The 16,292-nt window shown below is 45.6% G+C and overlaps 1 protein-coding gene across 2 annotated transcripts in view; it reads right to left on the reverse strand.

Moving 5' to 3' along the window:
• The window catches only part of LOC119162279 (nose resistant to fluoxetine protein 6), a 193,860-nt gene extending 181,430 nt beyond the window's left edge, over positions 1-12,430 (reverse strand). Inside the window, exon 1 of one of the 2 annotated variants that reach the window (XM_075878888.1) lies at positions 11,995-12,424. In XM_075878888.1, coding sequence (XP_075735003.1) covers positions 11,995-12,268 — 274 coding nt within the window. In that variant the 5' untranslated portion in view covers positions 12,269-12,424. Of the gene's footprint in view, positions 1-11,994 lie in introns of both variants that reach the window. The other variant, XM_075878889.1, reaches the window with a different exon arrangement.
• Positions 12,431-16,292: the final 3,862 nt, after the last annotated feature.

The following is a 16,292-nucleotide window of genomic DNA, read 5'->3' on the forward strand; positions in this document are numbered from 1 at the left end:
CGAGGGCCCCGCATGGTGAGCCAAGCGTTTGCCGTCTTGTGTATGGTATGTTGTTGAGCGTATGGTAATATTGTGTCATGTTGTTTTAGCGTGTTGATCCCAATTGATGTATATAATCAGGCTGACGATGTCGTCGTCCAAAAGTAGTAAAAATAAAAGTGTTTATGTTTGGTTGGTTTTGACCCCGTCTGCTGTGTCCGTTCACTCCAAGAGCGTGGCGCTCTCAATTTCGAGACCCCACAACGTGAGGTTCTTAAACGAGACACACACCCAATGACTCGGTAGATCATGCACGCTTTGCATAGCTGCCCTCGCATCACAAGTCCCCTGGATGATTGCACAACGTAACAGAGCCAGAGAAAGAAATTTCTTCGGAAATATATATGCACGCGAAAAAAACTAACCATCTTTTCATAAAGAGAACCATGTGGGTGCGAATCAGCAGGGATATGGTTCACTTGAGCGTGAGGCGGTCTACTTTATTGTGAGCTTGTGCACGCGCTAACGTTGACTTTGACGGAAGCGTTCATGTTGGCGGTCATCGCGGTGTTGCGCAGGTGCGAAACCTGGGGAAGCTCAAAGCACGCAGCAATGAACCGGTGTTTCTTATACTAGAACATGTCAATGGCTGCTATTGCGCAATGAGGGAGAAGACACCGACTGGGCACAAAGACCTGCAGTCCACTTTTAGCAAATGCGCACGCTGCGAATTTCTATTGTTCAACAAGGCACAGGAGGAATCTCCCATCGGCACTACCTTAGAGGTCAAGATCCAGTGTCTATATATACGGGATGGCCAGTGAATGGTTGTGCAGCGCGAGCAGTTAGTTTTTAAAGACGATAGTCTTTCTTGGGAACCTTCAACGCAAAAAGCTTTGTCTGTCTGTCTGTCTGTCTGTCTGTCTGTCTGTCTGTCTGTCTGTCTGTCTGGACATTTGTCTGTTTGTCTGCTCTTATTGGTACCCTAAGCGGCCCTAAAGGATACCCCAAACGGCCGACTCCATCTGTAGCACCCACCAATATTGCTCAAGATTCAGCGTTCATAGTTGTGCGATCGTAAATTAAAAATCATTTATTGCACATATCTGAGGTACTGTAACAACACACCAATATTTTGTATGGGTGTCTTTTTACAAAAAAAGGCATACATAAGTAATTCTAAGGACCATAAAGTTTATCGCGCTGCGCTTACCATGCAACGCTCGCACGAAAAGGCGACTGTTTCCAATGCTTTGCTAAGATGACACAGTTCTGTCACCTAGCCGTCGCCTTGCGTTCTGCACCTTATTTTCTCCAAGACGGGCGCGCACGCCGCGTGCTTCGTTTTCCAACATAACTGGCAGATAGCACTGATGTCTTTCGTGTGACTTGACGATGTGCTCGTTCGTCTCTGCTGAACGCTCGAGGCACTTAACGCAGTGCCTCCAGAATACCATTCACCAATTTTCTTGCGCGGAACATTTAATAAACGTTTTGTTTACTCACTCCAGATGCAAGACTGTTGTCTTTCGACGACATTTGCAGTATAACATGCCGATACAGGGCCATTTTTTTATCCAGAAGGTTGCTGTGACCATCTCTTTTGTCACAAATCGTTGCGCTTAACTAGCGGTATCATTAAGAGCTGTTGGCCATGACTAGACTGATTGTGCCTTCAGAAGGCGCATCAGCCATTGATGGCAAAGAACAGTGACGTCAATATTGCCAGAAAATTATTTCACAACACAATGCTCATGGTAGGAAACGCGCGGATCCCCAAATTCGGTGTGCTCTACACTAGTGCACCCGTGCTTCGACAGAAAACAAGATAGTCGAGAGTGACTGTAAACTAACGAACGCTGCGAGTGGTCCCACGTCACGACATCTGGCCAATACCGACGCAGCGCCAGCCACGGAGAGGTCGGGGGAGAAAGAAATAGAAGAAAGGCGTGCCTTTAACGACATACGTTGGTACTTTACGAAGTTTTAGGGGCCACATGTGACACCCCTGACCACCGCCATCTATGCTACCACAGCGGTGAAGCCAGCCACACCTACTGCTGCTGCCAGTACCGCCAGATGAGACTGCGTAGTTTCGCTATCGACGCGCCGGCTTCAGAGCTAAGTGAAAAACCACGCGACATAGCCGACTACCTGGCTAGAGCGCAAACGACACCACGGGCACCTCCTCGTTCAACATCACCCGGTTGCTACATGTTGTCGCACAATCAGAAGTACACTAGCACAAACCAGGGCCGTTCGCCTAGTTCACATCAGGAAAACTAAGGGCAGCAACCAATGGAGGTGTGGTTGCTGTACGGCGAAATACTGAAGATCCTCCGCCGCCGACGACGACGCTGCGACGACACTTGGCGAACATGCTGCATTCCGAACAGACCATTAACATCAAAACTTAGCTACCGGAAGAAGGCCAGTAGAGGTCAAGTGAAAGCAATAGAGCAAACCCATGTGTAGCCGTCATCTGTTGGACTGTTCGGCATCAATAAGAAGACAGCCAGGAAAGCTTGAGAAGATCCCGAAGTCCGAAGCCCTGGAGGTCATATAAGAATGCCGGCTGGAGCCTGCGCAGGAAGTCACCATCAATAATCAGACATGTTCTACGAGATTTGTAGTCCTTCAACATTGTTCCAGAGATGGGATACTTACAATAGACTTCCTAAGTCAACACTGCGCTGTCATCTAGCGGAGGCCTGAGTCAATAGCTCTAATCTCAGTAAACATGCTGCCGAACCCACAACGCCAAGCAAGCACGCATTTAATGTTGTGGAAGACAACGTCACCGTTCCGCCTTGCTTAAGTGTAATCGTTTCTGTCGGCAACGGAGCACCAACAGACTTTGAAGCTGTCATCGTCATTTTTTAGCCGCCAGATTTGCATTGCAAAAGGCATCGCCGAGCTTAGATATGGGAAAACGAAGGTAATTGTGACAAACTTCAGCCATAAATACCGGTACCTAGACATTTGTACGACGATCGCCTACATGGAAGAATTCGTTAGTGCCAGCGATGCTTTCACCCTCTCCAATACTTCGGAACCTGCCTCTACGAATCGACGTTATCAACTTGATCTCGACGTAAACCCGAGCCATATGTCGGCGACCTCACTCGTGAGTCACTAACTTGGACTCACTCAGACTCAGATCAAGCCATGGGTCTCAGTCTTAGTGAGTCCGGGTAAGTAATATTTTTGTGAGTTTGAGTTTGAGTGAGTTTGGTTGAAGAAAATTTTCGTGAGTGCAAGTCCGAGTAAGCGCTGCTCAAAAAAAGTTTGCTGAGTTTGAGTCCAAGTGCGTCCACAACACAAAATATATTCCTTAATTGAGTCTGAGTGAGTTTCACTTTCTTTTGCTGGCTTAAAGTTTTATCTAGTGATCTGCAGCACTACCATTAGCCCTACATGGATTCGCATTTATACTTACGTCTACTCACATGTTTTTCAAAGAAGTGTCCTTCATACACCATTTCATTATTTATAATTTAAACGCGTCAATTACCTTGTGGGGGGTGCTTTATCTTCTCCCACCAACTTTTCTAGGGCATTTCTTCATTATATCTGATGATGCCATCTCTTCCAAAAAATAACCTTACTAGTTTGGAAGCTTTGAAAACTCTTTTTCGGAGACGCTATGCCAAACGACACCACGAAGAGCACTGGATACGTGAGATGTTGGCGTTCAAGAGCTTTGACATCATGATTGAAGAAGTTAATTCTTGGCTAACAGACTCATGAGTTAACTCACTCGGACTCACTCCGACTCGATTGAGTCGTGAGTCTGAGTGAGTCCAGGTGAGTAATTTTTTGGTAAGTTTGAGTCTGAGTGAGCCCGGCTAAAGATAATGTTCGTGAGTGTAAGTCTTGGGGAGTTCGGCTCAAGAACATTTTCGCTAGTCTGAGTGTGAGTCAGCCCAAAGCTGTAAACATATTTCATGATTGAGCCTGAGTGAGCTCCACACGTTTTCCGGACCTATGACCCAAGCCTTCCGAAGCAAAAGCAAGAGCAGCTCAATACTCCGCTAATGCAATTCGAGGACTGCTTCATGCCATCACCAAGATTTAGACAGACTCCAGTCGCAAAACATCATACCATAATTGAAGAATGTACCCGACCAATTCACCAGCGCCCTTATCGAGAACGCAAAGTCATGAAGAAACAAATCGACGAAATGTCAAGGGACGACATAATACAGCCGTCGAAGAGTCCCTGCACGTCTCACGAGGTGATAGTGAAAAAGAAAGATAGAAAAAACCTTGCGCTTCAGCGTCAACTATGGTGGCCTATACAAAGTCCCACAGGACGTGTATCCCCTCCCCCGGATAGATGACGCCCTGGATCGAATGTACAACGCTAAGTACTTTTCGTTGATGGACATCAAGACAAGTTACTGGCAAACTGAAGTCGACAAGATAGACCACAAAAAGACTGCCAGTACAACACCAGAAGATCTGCTTGAGTTCAAGATGATGCCTTTCGGTGTTTGCTCGGCTCCCGCTGCCTTACAATACGTTATAAATACAGTACTGAGGGCACATAAGTGGCAGACTTGTGTACCTCGAAATCATCGTGTCTTTCTCAAACTTCGACGAACACCTCTGGCGGCTTGAAGCAGTACTGCAAGCAATCGAGACCTCCGAAGTCACACTGAAGCCAGAAAAGTGCCGCTTCGCATACGAGCACATTTTGTTGCTGGGCCACGCCATCAGCAAGTCCGGAGTTCTCCCCGACCCGCGGAAAACAGCTTCCATCACCGCCTTCCCGACGCCCACCGACAAGAAGGCCATGCGTTGGTTTTTCGGCCTGTGCACCAATTACAGGCGGTTCATTAAAAACGGTGGCCCCAATACGGAGCCACTCTCTAACCTTGCAAGGAGCGACGTGGAGTTCAAGAGAGAAATGCCACAGGAAAAATTATTTCACGAGATAAAATGACGTCGCCGATACGAATGCGCAGACACGGAAATCCACACCAACGCAAGCAGCGTAGGGCTCGGAACTGTCCTAGGGCAGAAGATTGATTGATTTAAAAGGGTTATCAGTTATGCGAGCCGGTCGTTATCTTAGGCGGAAGCCAACTACTCCACAAAAGAAAAAGGAGCGTCTCGCCATCATCTAGGCTACAACGAAGTTTCACACCTCCCTCTACGGCAGGCATTTCAGAGTTGTGAGCGCCCACTACACCTTGTGTTGGCTAGCTAACTTGAAAGACCCTTCAGGTTGCCTCGCACGGTGGAGCATCAGATTTCAAGAATTTCGCGTGACCATCGTTTACAAATCCGGAAGAAGATACACTGACGCAGACCACTTCTCTCATGGCCCATTCGATACAGCAGCCCCCGACGACCTGGATGACGGCTGCTTCTTGGAAACAATAACTGCCGACGACTTCGCCGTGTTACAGCAGTTGACCCGGAACTCAGGAGCCTTGGGGAATACCTCTAGGGTAACAGCGCGACTGTTTCGAAGGTTTCAAGAGAGGACTAGAGTCGTTCTTCCTGCAAAACGGAATTCTACTAAAGAAGTTCTCGCCCCTTAGAGCCAAACACCTTCTCGTGCTGCTTTTAGCATTGGGACCAGAAGTCATTCAAGCCCTACACGACGGCCCGACGGCTGGACACCTTGGTGTTTATCGTACACTCGCAAGAATGCAGAAGGAGTACTACTGGCCGTGACTAGCCGCCGATGTCGCTCGTTATGTCAGGACCTACCGAGATTATCAGTGACGAAAGACACCGCTGACAAGGCCAGCCGAACTTCTCCAGCCTATCGAGCCACCTCACTGACTGTTCCAGCAAATCGCCATGGACTTTCCGGGGCTATTCTCGACGTTGAATTCCAGGAACAAATGGATCATTGTAGCTACTGAAGATCTTACGTGCTACGCCAGGACAAGGGCCCTGCGCCAAGGCAGTGCCACCGAGGTAGCAAAGTTCTTCGCCGAGAACATTGTACTGCGTCGCGGAGCTCCAGAAGTTCTCATTACTGACAGAAATAGGATCTTTACGACGTAGGTACAGCCAGACAAGTCACCGCCAGACCACCGCCTACCATTCACAGACCAATTGCCTCACTGAGCGTCCTAATAAGGCCATCACTAATATGCTGGCCTTGTATGTCGACGTCAAACACAAGACGCGGGATGCAATATTCCGCACGTGACTTTCGCGTATAGCAATGCCGTCCAAGAAACGACGCAAACGACGCCGTACAAGCTGGTGTATAGAAGGAAGCCGGCCACAATGCTCGACGCTACATTAGCCAACGCCAGCGACAAAGAAAACATCGATGTGACTGTCTACAGTCAGCGCACTGAAAAAGCTCGACAACTCGTTTCCTTCCGCATCAAAAATCAACAGACGACTGACAGCCACCGCTACAATCTTCCGTTAAGTTTCATGAAATACTAGCCGGGTGACCATGCTTGTGAGTGGATACGACGATGGGGACTCAGTGAAAAATTTCTGCGACGGTACTTTGGATCGTACAGCGGAGTTAGGCGCCTCGGTACACCTGACTACGAGGCTGTCCCCGATGACATCACGAACTCTCAACGCCAGCGTGCGCGACTTCAAGTTGTTTATGTCATGCGCCTCGAACCATTTCTTGCGCGTGAAGGAAACTATGAACTGCATCATTTGTTTTTGTTTGTGTAATATTGTACTTCATTGTTCGTAGGTATCTAATAATGTACTTTATTGCTTTGTTATGCCGGCTGCGGTGGCGGCATTTTCGATAGAGGCGAAAATGCTGTAGGCCCGTGTGCTCAAATTTGGTTGCACGTTAAAGAACCCTAGGTGGTTGGAATTTCCGGAGCCCTCCACTACGGCGTCTTTTATAGTGATTTTGGTACGTTATACTCCCGTATATCAATCAATCAATCCTGCTTTGTTGCGAGTATTTTTCCCCGTGTTCTGTTTTAGGTATCGGGACGATGATTTTTCAAAGAGTGGGCAATGTCATGCGGGTTCCTTATTTTCACTCTTGTTTCATTCGGTTTTCGCCTACAAAACCTGCCAAGAATGGTCAGCATAAGCTGCACCTTGTTGTTCGAGAAGGTTCACAATTATTGTAGATTGTTGTGTTAAGATTGCACATAAGGTACCAACACTCTAGATTATTCGAGAGCTTGCGTGTCGATCAATGATGAGGATGAAATATTCGATGGCACATGTATAAATGCCGACGTGCTTCACCGCTTGTTAGTTGATCGACAGCCGACGTTCTATTCAACACTATCAGTGCCAGTGTGTACCGCTGTAAGAGACGTTCCGTTTAACAGCCACAAGTTACGTACTACAAACAAATTGATGTTGGACCTACAATCCTCTCTCTTCGTCCCCATCACGACCCAATGAGAATATGATGTTTAGACCATGTGCACAGAAGAATGAAAAATGAGTCTCGTATTTTTTCGTATGCTTGTTGTAATCATTTTCGCAGACTCTCCCCGTGTGAGCCTATAAATACATATAAATTGTTACTTTTTTGAGACAGCGGCACCATCCTTGACGAGGATTACAGCAGCGTCAAGTTGAACCAAAACCACCAAGTTATTTTAGAAACGATGACCGAACATCGTGAATTATTTCCCTTGAAACAATGTCAAAGTAAGTGAAATAATAATTTAATCATAAGTTTGTTTGAAAATATCAGAAACGCTTATAGAAGAGGGATTTTTCATAAAGCAAGGTAGTGGCCGTATAGTTCTTAAAATGAAACTTAACAGCGAAAAAAAACAATACCTTATGGAGAACGCAAGGAAACCATACCAAGCATTTCTTTCGAGTTGTCTACTTTCTGTCTCAGCCTTACTTTCCTCACTGTTTAATCAAACTGCTCTAGTCTTTTATTCTTTTTCTCATATATTTCACAACATTCTTGCAGTATTATGTACATTCTTGTTTTAGTTGATCCTTAACAAGGAAAGAACAACAAATGTAGGGAAAAAAACTGACCCGCTGTTCATGTTTCAGGTTCTGGAGTGAACAGGCTATAAACGGTAAGCAGAAGAACACATGAAGCGAACACAGGTGGAATTTTCGAGAACAAATGATCACACTGAAAAAAAAGGATTTTTTCTAGTAACCGGATCGAGGCTAGTGTCTTTGAGATAGCTGCATCCAAACGATATGATGACGTGATGTGCGCTATAAGAACCACGAAAATGGCGTGCTGCTCTAAATGAAGACAAACGCGCCCTTCAGCAACGCTTATTTCAAAAAGACGAGACAAGCCAAGCTCTCTAATGAGAAGGCGCGTGCTTACAGCAGGGCTCCTTGTAGTGTCATTTTTAGGCACTTAGTTGTTTAGCGTGCTTTTCTAGGCATCTCCAAAATCTAACATTTTGCAAAACTTGCCACATTGACTAGCTCTGATTCACCCACAAAGCCATAACAGCTTCCTGAATCTTTCTACAATACCCTCAAAGCTGTATCGAAACAACACGTCGAATATTATAGCATATTTCACGGGAACTGGGCACGTGCATCCCAAGGCAAGCCCTGAATTTGCTAATTGGAAATGGTCAGCATGTGTACATGAAATAAAATTATTCTTCCACTCTCTCGGTTGCGTTTTGCACCGCCACCGTCGACGCATGAAATTTCATCACCAGATGCTCACAAGATTGCCTTGCTAGTGCTTGACGGACTGTATACGTGATGCGAAAACATAAGCTGCACGTGGACGCCAGGCCAATTCATCTCGTGAATCTTTATTGATATGTGGGGTTTAACGTCCCAAAGCCACCATATGATTATGAGAGACGCCGTAGTGGAGGGCTCCAGAAATTTTGACCACCTGGGGTTCTTTAACTTACGCCCAAATCTGAGCACACGGGCCTACAACATTTCCGCCTCCATCGGAAATGCAGCCGCCACAGCCGGGAATCGAAATCTCGTGACTCTTGTGTCAGCACATATGTGATGTTCATATTGCATATTAAACAGTTCTTCCTTCGTCTAGTGAGCTGCAAATGCACTTGTATTTGTTGCTCTATTATTATTTTTAGTGAAAATTGACAATGTTGAGTTTTCATGGTTATTTTTGAAAGTTCGCAATAATTTTACAAAGCCAAATACAAGACATATACCTTGCAGGCCTTTATATAGCATTTCGCGCAAGTGAACATTAGATTAAATGTTTTTCATCACAAGTAAGAGTTTGCGTACGCTGCGCAGATTATACCACCAGCACTAACGGCATCAACAACCACAACAACGAGCTCCTCAGGAAGTGTTGCGCCTATTGCGCAGGGGCATCAGTTACTGCGCGAGCACCCACATTGTGCTACGTGCATCTAGCGACATGCTATGGAGTAACTGGTACTGCTATTCAAGTCGAATCACTGACATATTGATGACTGGACCCTCCGTATAACGCCAGTTCACTAAGCCACCAGTAGTGACGTCATCCCCACTACCATCCTTAGGGAGAACCTGACTGGTGGATTCGACTTGCGGAATTCCGTAGGCCCTGTTGTGTAGGCCATAACATGGCCGAAGGCAGGTATCATTAAGCATAGGACTTTGGGGGGTTCCAATATTGCAATAGCCAGCTCTTTGTGAAAATAATCGTTGGCTTTCCAAATACCGGTAGCATGAGTAATTCATTTACAAGCTTCCGAATTGTCCGCATATGTAATAAGGTGTCGATGTCTGGGATCTTCCTAGCTGTGAATGCATGTTGCTTTCATGCTTTATTTGTTACGCTCTCGCCCATTCTCCGGCTTTCCTACCCGTCTACCCGTTGCTTTTCTTCAGGCAGGTTCTAAGCAAACTTATATTTTGTTTTTTTTTTACAGATGAGGATGCGTTTGCTATTTGATAATAGTTGTTGGTTTCTCTCTCACATGACCATTTTCTCGACTTGGGAATTTTAAACGCTCGAACACACCTAGCTTAGTGCTCCAAAACCTGGAATAGTTTCTGTATCTTCGCTCAGAAAGCTTGTTTTGCATAGTATTACAGTGTTTGTTGACACACCATTCAAGAACGAGGTGGGTTTGGCCGCATTTATGTTCCCACGTGACTTTTGAATCTTTTCAACTTCGAAAGAGATTGCATTGTCACAATTTCACTCCTGACCGAACATTATGAATGAATTCGAGCGCAGAACAAAGTCTGCAGACGGAGCAACAACTTTGTCAATGACATTGGTATAAGTGGTTTTATTTCTCTCCCGAGTGATTGTGGGTCCCTGCCAAACTGAATAAGCAGAATTCATATGTGCTGTGTATCTGTACTCTGCAAACACCCTCAAAAGCCCTCATAAGCTGCAGTGTGTTGACGTTAACAACAATTTTCTGCTGGCGTTTACGAATTCATAGGCAACTGTTTTGTAGTGCGATAGAAGTTTACAGCATAGACGTCACAGAATCTAACGTATAAATGAACGGTTCCCATGCTGGTCTCACAACGGTAACGCCACAGGTGCACACATAAGCAGCAAAATTGTAAACCACACAATAAAGACAGGACGGAAGCTGGAACGAAGACGTACGCAGGTGTTTCTGTGTTTGTCCTGTGTTCTTTGAGAAGTATAAACTTTTGCTGAATTATGAACCGGTGAGCACGACAACATTCCTTGCTTCACTACAAGAGCAGGCGAGGTCAATTGAATGAGTATAGTGTTGGCTATGGGTTATTGCTATGCACTAGCAGGATTCACGACGTACTGTTCCTCTGATATCCCATTATGATTTGATGACGCTTCAACTGCATGCATATCACAGCTTGAAATCAACGCTAATGTTTCTTCGAATGGGACGAGGTGACGGCAGGCACTGCTCTGGAAACAGGATGAAGTAATACAATGGTATTCGTCTTATCTGAAGAGTCATTTCATTTCTTTCTAGTCGTGTACCAACCAGTTCAGTCCGGCACGCAACTGCACGCTTAGCGGCTGTGAAGAAATGTGCAAAACCCGCAGTTCAGCTCATGAAAATATCATCACTCTTTCTGAGTAACACTGACGGGTATTCACACACCGTTTATTATTTATCTATGAAACAGATGGACAAAAAAGAGTCATGTAGGTGTAGTTAATCGTATGTTGGTTGCACTGCTGACATGTCGAAAAAATACAGTTTTATTGCATGCATACACCTATACACTCACTGAGAAGGCCTGTGCAAATGCACCGGACCACCACACTGGCCTCGGTTTTCGAATGTTACAGTCGCTTTGCGACGAAGACGAAATGTTTGGGTAATATGGGACAAGTTTACGCTAGCAAAGTGAAGCGTTAGAAACAGGGAAACGGGTTGATATTAGAGACTCGACGTGTCCTTCTTGTCTTATGCTAGGTTTCTCTCGGCGTAGAAATAGTAGAGCCGAATCGCAGCCGGTAACAATCCATTCAAAAACACCCAAACTATAGCGCCAGAGCTAACGTGCAAAGCTGGATGTAGCACCCCTGGTCCATGTGTGGGCCTTTCGTTTCTTATATTCGGCTCGCGCGGTGGGCAAACTTGGTCCGGTGGTTTCGCGGACTGTCTCTGTCATTTGACGCAGCTCATATGCAACGGCACGTGATAAGCGACGGTGCGAATTGGTTTTTGCGGACACCCGCTGTTTTACCACGAGCTCTTGGAGGTTAGCTCTTGAAGAGGAATAAAGAAGGGTCCTGTCAAGTGTTTTTGTAACGAAAACAGAAAGGGTGGTAGATTGTGACGGGAGCACGAAGAGATAGTCGAAAAAGAATAATGTGAGTGCTCGATATCGACGCTCGTGGCACGAGGCGCATTTCTGTGTTCAGCTGCTGGCTAGAGGGGTAGCAAGACACCTTGTGCTCTAAACGTGCAAACTATATAGTTGCTAGTTTCTTTTCCATTTGCACTGAGCATCTCTTCAGATTGCGTCAACGAGTGCCTTCATGTAATATGTACGCTATACCATTAAGGGCACGTGCACAAGAAGTGTCTTTCAGGCGCAAAGAAACAGAAAATAATCGAAGGACATTACGCACCGTTTCTTTCAACGGCTGTGTCGTATACCTACTCCTTATGGCCCAAGCTTTCTGTTGACGAAGAGCCACGAAGGTCTTGAGCATGCTTGTCGAGCAGCTGGTTGACACCTCGGGTCTCGTCACGATGTCCATAACGAGCGGGAGCAGTTTTTCCGCCGCCACCTTAAGTACGTCGCTAAGATCGTCCTCGTAGTTGCGCGTGGCTGACTCGACGTCCTGCGCCCAGACTGGCACTGAGAGCAACGATAGAGCACGCGTGAGCACGGCCAGCGTTGACAACCACGCCGCGCACGGCTTACGACCCATAGTCACCGGTGCGCGTGAGAGGCGCCGAGAAGATTCTCCGGTGAAAAGGACTCGACGCGAGTCCTTTGAGAGCTGCGATGACGCCCCGAGAAGGGGAGGTAGTGTCGGGCCCGGCAGCTGTGGCTGGTAACGCGACACGCCGCAAACAACCCTCCAGCCCGCCGTGTGCCCCCGGCTTGTCTGCGAAGATGCGTGTGCGAAGTTTTCACGTAGTTTTTCCGCCCATTCAGCGTGAAAGGGTATACAATGGACACGAAATAAATGGCGCCACATTCTCGTTTCCGGCGATTTCTTTCAAGTCCACGGCAAGTTTCCGACCGAGAAGTAGTACCGAGAAGTAGTAGTCAATTATATGCCTCTGATTTTTCAGCGGTTTTATCCTAGCCCGACAATACGGTCCAGTACGTCATCCCGACCACTCTGTTGGTCACGTTCCAAACGACAAGCTTCGTTCCCAGTGCTGCACGCAATCGAGGAATTAGTACAACTTTTTTGCTCGAGGAAATCGAGTGTACCGTCGTCACTGTGCACATTGAATTTTATTACGTGTGATGTTCGCTCAGCTACTCAATGCGTGTCGAACTGTGGGATGACTACACCGAAACGTGCGAACGCATAATTTCAATGTTTCACTAAGAGCACGCCTGCCGCTTTTGCCGTCTTAATTTGTCTTATCAAAAACAATGAACCCTCCTTCGTAGTTGATTTCATCATCTTTGCATTGCGTATAAGTATTCTTTTGACATCGGCGCGCAACGAAAGTGATGTAGCTTGAGGATTAAATGTTTGGAGTTGTGTCGTATCATTCACATCATTTTCCCTCCGCGAAGCTGTCGCGAAATGCTACTATAATATTTCACTTCAATTTTCTTTTTATTTTTGCGAAAATGATGCTAATGAGCACCGGTAAATAAAAGTGAAGGGCGATCGTAGGAAGTTGTTCAGTAGCTGACGTGCTTTTTAGTGTGCAACACAGGGCGCGCGTGGTTCATGCACAATCAGTTCAGTTTACAATAATGCTCTTACCAAAAAGAACTAAGAACAGAAAAAGGAATCCCGACTACATACTACTGCTCTTTTTTTTTTTTGGGGGGGGGGGGGGTAGGGGCTTTTTGGTATTATAAAGTTAGAGTGATGCTTAGGGCTGCTTTAGAATTAGTGAAATAACTTTCCAGGGAAGTATTCAACCCATACAAGAATCCTGTATTCAAACAAGCAAGAGCAAGTGAAAGATGGAGGCTTGAAGCGATGAGAAGTGATTGAACAACTGAAGAATGTAACTGGAGCAAACGCTTCTCAAAGTACACTTGACTACATCAGAGAACTTGACTACATCAGAGAACTCTGATGCCTTGATTGCAGCATACCTTATTGGATGGAACATATGAACCCGACTTGCCGTAGAGCATCATGCATTATGAATGATGATGAATGAGCGAGCGAGGATAATGGTAGTTGTGCCTTTGTTCTGATTGCCATATTCTCGGGATGATTGCAGCTTTCCAAGATCTGAAACAGAGGAAAGATGCCAGCATATTGAGCAGTGATGGTAGGTACAGAGTAATGAAACATTGTTGGTGTGCAGTTACACTGAGTTAATATTTTTTATTTGATAAGTTCGCTTTAAGGCACTCATGATGTGTATGTAGTTACGTTGTGCAGACTCTTTTTTTAATGGTCCGGGTAAAAAAAAATCACATACTATGTCAAGGTTTATGGCGAAACAAGCTTCTGTATACCGCTCTCAAATAATCACGAAAGTATCGTTACGTTAGCTAGGATGTCACCGTAGGAACATTTGCTGTATTCGACACTTGTTAGAGATAATGGGTCAGGGCCTTGGTAGCTGGTATGTGTAGCTTTTTATCACATTAAGTGGTAATATATGCTTTTTGTGTCCTGTGCCACCGCTGCGAAAACACTGTACAATTGCAGCTGGATGTCAGTGCTGCCAAAGACAGTGCCGTCTGCTTTCAGCTTTCATTACTCAAGGACATGTGAAAGAAGACCTCTGGAAAAATAAATGTCGCCTGAGCGTGGAAAAGACGGGCTGGGGGAAAGAAAGGGGAGGAGGAGTGTTACCAGTGCATTCCTCAACAATTTGAACACACTTCAGCCTTCGTTTTTTGTGGTGTCCACATTACTATTCACAATGCAATATTTATTCTCACGCGCAACACTACAGCATTGCTCGCTGTATGATGCAGGCATAGCATCTACCATTTTCGTACAGTCGCCCCGATATTCGAACGATATAGTGCTGCTGTGTTCTAAAGCTATGACATTAGCATAGGCTGAATCACTGTTGCTGTTGCTCACAAATAGATGCCCGGTATTTATACAAGAAACTAAAGTAACGGGGCTTGACAGCTGAAGTCTTCACCGGAAAGTGAAAGACGCCGTAGCAGGGGGCTCCAGTTTGATTTATACACCAACAGTTGTTCTTTACCCTGCACCCAAAGTGCACTAAGTGGGTTGTTTTGCATTCCGTCTCTGTGGTAATGCAGTAGTTTGGGGTCGGTAATCTTAGGCTCGATACAGTGATCAAAAACAGTACGCTATAGCTATACTAAACAACCACTGTGGCTCGTTATTTATAGCAGTTGCAGAGGAAGAATTGGTGTTCGAGACTTACTCGTACTGCGCAGTTAAGTCTATTGGCGACATTCTAAAGCATATTTAAAAGGAAGGCTTCACGTGTACATGTCAGAAAAATGGAGGGTGGTCTCTCTTTTACAGTAATCGCGTATGACACGACAATCAAATGCTAGAGGCATAGTTGCGACTTTTGTCGATGGGGAAAAATATAATATGCAGAGTATGCATTGCTCTCGGAAGGTCATGACACTCTGACATGGATGCAGCCTCGTTGTCGCCGCATCTTTCCTCATCCTGATGTCTGTCATTGACGACCATCGGTAACCGCTTGTGGCAGCTGAAACGGTTGATTTAGGGGCTGGACTCAGCGGGTGCATCCGAGATTTCCTTTTCACAGCACGAACCTACAAGAAATTTCGTACAGACTTTCTTGTCTCTGCAAACAGGTGAATATCAGATTTTCCTTTCACAGGCCTTTGTCTACTTTGCGGCATCCCGCATATCTGATTTGCAGCATGCGATAACGTGCGTACAGTCCTAATCACGCCTATCCGGAGTGGTCGAGTTGACGAGTTAGAGCTCTGGCATTGTCTGCCTTTGCTATAGTTCGCTCTAGCTGTGGGCTGCTATTCATGCTTGTATTACATGGCTGTCCCAACTGAGCGTGCGGTGTGACTCGCTGTGGTATTTCGCGGCATCGGTCTTTCATATATTAAAAAACGCAAATAAATTGACCGACTGGTTACTTTAGACAAATGTGATTTATACTGTGCACCCAAGTGGCAGGAACATAGTTAAGAGTGACAAGACATATAACTAGAATTGAAGACAAACAGCAGCAGTCTGTAAAAGCTGTAGCCAAAGCAAATGCAAAACAGGTCCTCAACTAAGGCTTCAATTTCGAAAAAATAGTTTGAGGCGATTAGTGCTTCCGTTAGTCATGGAAATGTGCAGGTAACATTCATTGTGGTATTGGGCGGATGAACCAGAGCATTCATAAGTTGGAGGAATAATAATGAGAGTGGTACGTGAAAATTATGAAAAAAGGCAGGCCTGATGTGCAGAGCCTGCCATGTTAAGGAGTAAAGATGCAACGGTGCTTCTTTTGGTTACAGCCTCTCGCCGATGCCCCCTTTTACGATGAACCAAAATCTGAAATCTCCAAACTCAAGACGTCAGTTAAAGTGCTTAAAAACGATTCATTCTATTTGTTCAGCTTATGTCTTCTGTGATGCAGCCTAATAGTTGCAATGGTGCAACTTAAAGGTCAGTAACGCGACAAAATATATTTGATAGAAGGGACTGGAAAAGGAATTAGAATACGTACACTCTTTATTTAATGTTTTGAGAACGTTCGCTTACGGTTATACTGGTGAGTTATAAGTACAACGTGAACACTCAGAAAAGCTTACTATGTATACAGTGC

The sequence above is a fragment of the Rhipicephalus microplus genome, chromosome X (genome assembly GCF_043290135.1).
Source record: "Rhipicephalus microplus isolate Deutch F79 chromosome X, USDA_Rmic, whole genome shotgun sequence".
In the NCBI taxonomy this organism is placed as follows: Eukaryota; Metazoa; Arthropoda; class Arachnida; order Ixodida; family Ixodidae; genus Rhipicephalus; species Rhipicephalus microplus.